The sequence below is a fragment of the Eutrigla gurnardus genome (genome assembly GCF_963514095.1).
Source record: "Eutrigla gurnardus genome assembly, chromosome: 19".
NCBI lineage: Eukaryota > Metazoa > Chordata > Actinopteri > Perciformes > Triglidae > Eutrigla > Eutrigla gurnardus.
This window is the reverse complement of record NC_139930.1, coordinates 13,779,162-13,787,184: the sequence shown is the minus strand read 5'-3', so window position 1 is coordinate 13,787,184 and position 8,023 is coordinate 13,779,162. Positions and strand designations below refer to the sequence as shown.

At 43.4% G+C, this 8,023-nt stretch overlaps 1 protein-coding gene across 2 annotated transcripts; it reads left to right on the top strand.

Annotated features, from left to right (window-relative positions):
• Positions 1–739: 739 nt before the first annotated feature.
• Positions 740–7,767, top strand: LOC311030165 (keratin, type I cytoskeletal 18). 2 transcript variants are annotated; one of them, XM_084035771.1, is made up of 11 exons: positions 740–868; positions 2,077–2,349; positions 2,470–2,595; positions 3,048–3,130; positions 3,232–3,388; positions 4,299–4,463; positions 4,858–4,983; positions 5,744–5,961; positions 6,211–6,239; positions 7,014–7,030; positions 7,199–7,767. In XM_084035771.1, the coding sequence occupies exons 2-11, from the start codon at positions 2,086–2,088 to the stop codon at positions 7,226–7,228; spliced, it is 1,215 nt and encodes a 404-aa protein (XP_083891897.1). In that variant the 5' UTR covers positions 740–868; positions 2,077–2,085; the 3' UTR covers positions 7,229–7,767. The 2 variants fall into 2 exon arrangements, with proteins under 2 accessions (XP_083891897.1, XP_083891896.1); XM_084035770.1 differs by lacking the exon at positions 7,014–7,030.
• The last annotated feature ends 256 nt before the right edge of the window (positions 7,768–8,023 follow it).

Here is an 8,023-nt window from a genome sequence, read left to right as displayed (position 1 = left end):
AGATGTTTAAACAAATAGATGATTGAGGCCAAGTTCAACTCTACAGAACTGATCACACTGGGAAACAAATATCCTGATCTGACATTCTGAAAATATATAGCCTCAGTATTCCTGGTGATGGGAATTTTTCATTTAGTAGTTTATTAGAGTATAATTGGTAGTTTGAGTAGTTTTAACTCGTACTATTCCATGTGTCATGAGGTAACCTGTATTCTGCACTTCATGTCATGTGTCATGTGTTAAAATGCATCTTGTGACACCAGCACAGCTGGCAAGTCAATATGGACCTATGGACACTAGATGAGTGGTTCAAACACCACATTCTGGACAAAGTTCTCCTTCTACACAAACAACGGAACAATGCTTCTCTGATGACACATCACAAACAACTGTATAAAAAGCCCTTCTCAAGACTGAAGACTTGGTCAGACTCTTCAGGAGTCTGCCCCTATCTGGCCAGATAGTTTGCTCTGAAGCTGTATGTCGGTGATGCAGTCCGCTTGGACACCCTGTCAGGGCTTTGACTTATTAGACGTTGTCTGTTTACAGTCCGTCTGTAGCGACTGCTAGCCTGTTTTTGGACTCTTTATAGAGTAAATTACTAAAAGCTCTGTAAGGAGTTGTATTCTTATTTCTCATCAGGTAATCATAAACCAGTTTCCACCACATTCAGCAGGTGTAATGGAAACGTGTGTTGAATAACGAGACTTCCTTTCTCACAATCTTCAGGTGCAGTAAATGCACCTCCTGTTCGGGGCTGGCTCCTCCCACTCCACACCTGCATATAAGCTCACCTGGACCATCAGCAGCACAGATCCTCCGCTATTCCTCTGGATCCCACTGTGCCTCCTATCTGAAGAAAATCCTGGTGAGTTTTTAAAAGAAGTTTTATTTCTTAGCAATTATATTTATTAGAATTAATGATAATTGTTTTAAATGATTCCACTTGGTTATTTTTGTGAGTTTTGTTCAAATGAAGCATCGATCTAAATCAAAATTCTAATTACGAGGAAAGGCTTCTTCCACTTTCATGCAAATTAATCTTATCCTCTTGTTCCCTTTCATTCAGCACCTATTTATTTTTTTTATTTCTATATCAATCAAAGTCCATTTCCCGCTAAACAAAGTGTTTCCTTGTTCCACTGGAATTCACTCTGAATATTTTCCCCATCATTTTCCCAAGCTTTATCTTTCATCTGAACAAGGACGGCCTGTCTCCTGCTGGCTCCTTTGTAGTGTTGTGGGAACGGTGTTGCAAGGATCAAGTGACAGAGAGACAGAGAGGTTCCCTGGACCGCTAATCTACAGAAACGCACACAGACAAAGATAGACTGTCCACACACCCACTGGTCACGCTTGAAAGTCCAGGAAGTAATGTGAACACCTGTTAAACTGTCTATCAAATTAGGTTACAACGTAGGCATCTAAAGAGAAACATAAGCTTTTTACCCCACATTTTGTGTCACATTTAGCAACATCTCCGTATTCCTCACCCTTAGGAAAGCTTGTGGTTTTTTTGGAGCCACTTCTCTTCGCCTCACTTGTCTGTTTTTTATTTATTTTTTATGAATCCTCCATTATTCTCTTGAATGCACCTTATTATCATAGTAATAGACTTCATGAGAGCATTCTCAGTCCTGCTAGAGAGGCTCTCCTTCCACCCAGCTTTACTCATTTGCATTTTGATTTTACACTGACTTGAGTTGAAACTGTGTGTTGAACCGGAGACGGACAGACTGAAGAGGCTAAATGTCTTCCATATAGATGGTTCATTTGAAAAGCCACTAGCCGGCCGAACACTCCTTGAAGTACTCCTTCCATCGTTCTCCTGGGGTGTTCATGCATCTTGAATATAAGCTGCTACTTGCATTTGTAGCCAAATGCTTGAATAAAACTTATCCGCTCTAGTGCCACAAAATAACTGTTCCACATTCAGATGAAACACTATTGCTATAAATGGTTGCAGTAGGTCTGGCATTTGAAGTTATCTATTTTCCTTTTAACATCTGTAATTGAAACATCCATCCCTGATCTGAGCCGTAACATCTTATTGTGCTCTTCTTGTCTCCCTCACAGCCAGCCATCATGTCCTCCAGCGTTTCAGTGAGGAGCTTCTCTATGAACCGTCAGCCCTCCTTTTCCAGTCGCTCTCTGATGGACACCGGCCGCGCTCGCTCCCGTGCTTCGGTGTCCTTTGTCGCCGCCAGCCCTCTGAGCCGCTCGGCCTCCATCGGCCAGGACCTCAACGGGCCGACCAGCCTGCAGCTGAACGGCGTCCATGGCAACAGCATCAACGATAAGGAAGCCATGCAGAGTCTGAACAACCGTCTGGCCAACTACCTGGACAAGGTCTGATACATGAACACTGTTGAGCTGTTGGTGTATATGTGTTTCCACTGTGCAAACAAGGAAATGGTACCATTAGCCAGCTGTAACAATCATCACTAAACCCTCTCTGTCGTCCTGCAGGTGCGTTCACTGGAGCGCTCCAACGCAGACCTGGAGATGAGGATTAAGCAGCTGATGCTGGACCGCATTCCCAAAGGTCATGACCTTGATTCCATGATGGCCCAAGCTCACGCCGTTGAGCAAGAGGTTGGCAACCGCACCAGACGCACATTATACAGATTCTACGTTTTCTGTCAACGCACAAAGCTCAAGGTTATCATGGCGTTGGTTATTTTACATAGACAAAACCTTCATGCAAATGTGGACGTGTGCGTCGGCTTTTATTCGGAGCTGCATCACCTCGTCCAATCCGAGGCAGAATCTGACCCAGACTTGGTCTTTGAGTTAACTTAACCAAACCAAGCTGAGCCTGAAGTTAATCATTATTTTTGACAGAAAACAGAAGAAGTTACATTTTAATGAAGAAGGAATGTGTTTCCTTATTGGACAAGGGTTCCTTTTTCAAGTGTCCTTTTGTAACATTGGTTCCTTCCAGTGTACCAAATAAAGTAAATATAACAAGAAGCACTGAAAGCATGTGACGTCTCTGTGAAGACCGACTTTAAAGGCTGTCGTTTCTCCACGGTGGTATTCGTCAGGTGAGGAAGAGGACTTTGGAAAACGCTCGTCTCATGTTGGAGATCGACAATGCTAAGCTGGCTGCTGATGACTTCAGAATCAAGTGAGTGATTAATAATAATAATAATTCATGTCTTTCGTTGAGGTTTTATGACTTTTTCATGAATGAAACATCTTTCTCTCTATTTATCTGGACTGATCTAGGTGGGAGACTGAGCTGGTCATGGGTCAGTCCGTGGAGCGAGATTGCATCGCTCTGAAAAAGGCCAAGACCGACCACGAGCAGATCATCTCCTCCCTGAGGGGAGACCTGGACAGCCTGAAAGAAGAACTGTACTTCCTCAAGAAAAACCATGAGGAGGTGAGTCATTCTGGACTCATTTTCTTATCCCTTCTTTTCTCCTTTGTCCACATTTCTATGGTATGCAGGTCTTTTAACACGCTGTTTATCACATTTACTTCTCCATTACTCAACATTTGCCTCATCTCATTTTCATTTTGGCCCTTCTCTCTGATTCTCCAACCTGCCGCCACAAACAACAAGTTGTTTGATATCAGGCTGACCCAGATTGGTCGACTCAAGAGGTCCCCTTTAGCCTAAACAGGGAGGGGGGGACGAGAGAGAGGTGGTCCTCTGGTTACTATAGACAAAAGGAGCAGGGAGATCTGGTTTCCCAAACCGGCTCTTTCTGCCCAATCAGCTGATCCGAAAGCGTCCAGACGACTGTCCTCTGGGGGTCCTAGAATGCTCCATGCACATGCATCCTACATGGCTATCATCTATGTATACTTATTTAACATGCATGTTTGCCTTTTTTGACTACATGTTAAAGCTTTGACCCTGTCCTGCAGCAGGGAACCTAGATCAATGCTGCATAGTTGTGCATGAATATAAACATCACATAAATTAAAACCAAATCACAAAAAAAAAACAATGTCATTAAGAAACAAGAGTGAAAGAGATCCAGCGAACATGCATGAATAGGTGTGTGTGTGTGTGTGTGTGTGTGTGTGTGTGTGTGTGTGTGTGTGTGTGTGTGTGTGTGTGTGTGTGTGTGTGTGTGTGTGTGTGTGTGTGTAAGGTGAGCTCTGCAACATCAACTATTCATGGAGAACATCTAAATTATGAAGATGTCCTCTCTGCCACCCTGCTGTGTAGAATTAACAATTAATTATTCCTTGTTCCAAATGTTGCAATGCAACCATAAAACCATTCTTTTTATTCCAATAGCGGACATATGCACACTAAAGCATTATTCTTAATATTACAGGAACTGGAGCAGATGAAGGGTCGTATTGCCAGAGATGAGGTGAATGTGGAAGTGGACTCGGCCAGCGGGCCGGAGCTGGGCACCGTTCTGTCTGACCTGCGTTCCCAGTACGAGGGGATCGTCAAGAACAACAAGGACCAAACAGATCAGTGGTACCGCAAGAAGGTGAGGGGAGGAAGTTCTCTCTCATGACGGGAACGTTTTCTTTCATCGGGCGATTCATTGAAATGTTGTTGATAGTTCCATTTAGTGAAACTGTCCAATAACACCTATATTCCTAAGAGGCCAAGGTAACGTCAGTGTGAGTGTCCAACACCCAAAAATATTAATAAAAAGCAGCAAATCCTTCCATTTGAGAAGCTTGAGCATGAGAATATTTGACAATTCTTCAGTTTTTGCATGAGAATCACTGAAATGATAGATGAGGATTTCATAGTTACACCTGACTATGTTTAGCCCTCCTATCCTATCTCATCGTACCGGACTGAAAGTTCACCAAAATCTTGAAAAAAAAATAGAAATAAATGCTATAGGCGTCACGTTTTTGTGTCTCTTCCAGCTGGAGACGGTGCAGAATGACGTGAAGGAGAGCAACGAGGCTCTGAGAGGAGCTCAGAGCGAGCTGGTCGAGAGGCAGCGCTTCCTGCAGAACCTGGAGGTGGAGCTGGAGGGTCTGCACAAACAGGTGAGCGGCTACGCCTGAGGAGGGAGGGTCCAACTATCCCACCAACACACACAAGCCACATAATGGGGGGATTTAATTCCAGAAACCTCTGCATGTTCCTCCTTTCTGAGAGCAGAAGCCTGACGTGGTTGTGTTTCTAGTTTTAAAAGAATCGTGCAAGTGATACGTCTACATTTGGAGCAGTGCAAACAACACCTAATGCACATGAAGCCATGCAAATACCACGACCATGATTTTATAATAATGTTGCCTTTTCCCAAAGTCACGGTGAGACACAGCTTTGTGTTGGAGATAGACCGGGATTAAATGGGATTTGTCGAATACCAAGCACAGAAAATCCTTACAGAAGTTCAGATTGAGTCTGTTAGACAGGTTTCTTTTCTTTTTTTTATCAGCGCCTGAGAACGATTTTTTTTTTCTGCTCTCCTAATCCCGTGTTGACGGTAAACACGCTCTCCCACGCTGGCGAGTCACACGAAGACGCGGCGTGTTCGGTTGCTAAATCGCACGGGTCGTGAGTTTCAGTGGTGAGATGGGTAATCGTGTCTGAGCAGCGAGTTTGTTTTGGATGCCAAGGCCTTGTCAGCTCAGGTATTTTGTTGATAATGGCTTTGGAAGTAGTTTCAGAATCAGGAGACACTGAGGTTTGAGGAAATGTTAGGAGCCAAAAACTTTCAATACCCACCAACATTACCGAATTAGGCGGATGAAGACATTTGAGGAGGATTAGGGTAATATCATTTCCCCTTCCTCTCCTCAGATAGCAGCTCTGGAAGGCAACCTGGGTGAGACGGGTCAGAAGTACTCCACGGAGATGGAGCGGCTGCAGGCCACCCTGAGCCAGCTGGAGGACGACCTCTCCCAGCTCCGGCTGGACATGCAGCGCACCAAGACCGACTACGAGCAGCTCCTCCGCATCAAGCAGAACCTGGAGATGGAGATCGCCACCTACAGGCGCCTGCTGGAGGGGGAGGAGGCGTGAGTTCAATACCGCTCAGCAAGCTGTTAGCTTAGCTTAGCATTAAGGACTGGAAGTGGCCTGTAAACCTGTTTCCCGTTGTATCCAGTCTTTATGCTAAGCTAAGCTAGCTCCACGGGCATGAGAGTAGTATCGATCTTCTCAATGAACTCTCAGCAAGAAAGTTCACTTTAAATGTGTTTATTTTGTTGTTTAGTTCAAGTCCAAAGCTGCTAATGCTAACATGTTATCCTCTCTATCCCCTTCAGAGTCAAGGAAGTTCCCGCTCCTCCAAAAAGTGAGCGCTTCACTTTTCATTTCTTACGTATTTCCGAACAGAGAGACTTTCCAATCACATTTCTTCCATAACGGCACATCAAACACAGCAAAAAGTGACGCGCCGTTCATTCATTTACTCTGCATGCACCTTATCACCACCTGAAGGAAACACCAGGGAGGTAAAGAGCGACCAAAGGCGAAAACAATGAAGGCGATAAGTAGAGCAAACTGTTCACACATGTTTATGTTGTAATTTGACAGCGGTGAAGGGAGGCTCGCAGACAGACACAAACATATATTCCTTCACACACCCGAGCACGCCAGGATTAACGACTGTTTTATCAACCTCAAAACAATGCAAGCGCCACTAACCGCTCGGCTCCTATAGCAACAGATGTGTGGGTGTGAAAACATTTTCTTTTCACACCCACAATTTGTCTTAATCTGACTGACTCATGCCGCTGGATTAGCAAGAGTAGCAAACTGCAAGGTGCTTAGAAGAATCAAGAATGTGACACCTCCTTGAGACGTCACAATTTAGTACAAGCACGTAATGTGAAACTACATCAGGGGAAATAAAACGGCAGGAGAGCAGTGAGGCAATACTCAGGCACATGATTCAACAAAATTACAGAGGAATATGAGATTAAAATGACTCATCTCTCTGCTTTCTTTTCTCTCCTCTCTCATACCACCTCATCTCATCTCATGGCATTCTTCCTCTCATCATCTAAATCCAAATTGTTTCATATTTTCTTCTCCTCTCATGTTGTGTGGTCTCTTTTGTTCACAGCTTACTTTCTCACCTGTGTAAGTCTCACGTGATCCCTTTTAAAGTAACCTTTACTTACGTTACTTCACATCCTTTCAACTCTTTTAGAAAAAAAAACTAATCTCATTCCTTATCTCTTCTCCGTCGCATCCCCCCGTCATCTCATTCAAATCTCACCTCACCTCATCTCATCCCTGTCTGTGCAGAGGAGCCTGATGTTCGCACCAGGAAGATAGTGAAGGTGGTGACTCAGACGATGATCAACGGCAAGGTGGTGGACGAATCCAGCGAGGTGGAGCAGATCGAGGAGACCAAGAAATAAAGGAGGAGAGGTCGGAGCAGAGAGTAGCCGAAAATGAAAGAAAAGGGAGAAGAAATACTGAGTGTCAGATTATTACACATGGGCTGTGGAACATCATTTATTTTTGAATTTGGAGGAAATGTTGCAGAGTTGACTTATCGGTGACACTTTGATCAATTTGTTTGTGGAGAAAATGCCACCAACATACAGTATAGGTCCAGTACTGCTGTAGCTGCATGCTTATACCATTTTAGTTAGAGATGTCTGTGTCTCTGTGTGAGGGCAACTCACTAATAACCTTCATACTGTTTTACTAATACAATGCTGTGTACTTAAACATATTTATTACTTATAGTGTTGGAATGTTTACTCTATTAAATGTTATACACACCCTAACTACTTTTTGCAAGAACATCATTTAATTGTCTTGTTTTAGTGTTTGTACTCTGTCTGAATAAAGTTTCTTTAATCCACGTCATGTTATCCTGCTGGCATTTTTTCCCCCTTGTTGTTGCATAAAAATCTCTTACAAGCAAAACATTTTTTTGTTTGTTTTTGTCATGTTTTGTTCCTTAATTACTTGATTATTATCATTGGGAATTCCTGTAATGACTGTAAACTTTCAAAACAAAAGCTAAAGATACTATCTCTATCCATCAAATTTTCCAGGGGAAGATTAAAGCTTAATAAATTAGGGATAGAAGATGATGCCAAAAGAAAACAGACCAAA

Excerpts from the sequence above, each read along its gene's own strand:
- LOC311030165 (XM_084035770.1), top strand. The coding sequence starts at position 2,086 with ATGTCCTCCAGCGTTTCAGTGAGGAGCTTCTCTATGAACCGTCAGCCC. Across the intron at positions 3,131-3,231 it reads GCTGATGACTTCAGAATCAA|GTGGGAGACTGAGCTGGTCA; the intron begins GTGAGTGATTAA and ends GGACTGATCTAG. Across the intron at positions 4,984-5,743 it reads TGGAGGGTCTGCACAAACAG|ATAGCAGCTCTGGAAGGCAA; the intron begins GTGAGCGGCTAC and ends TCCTCTCCTCAG.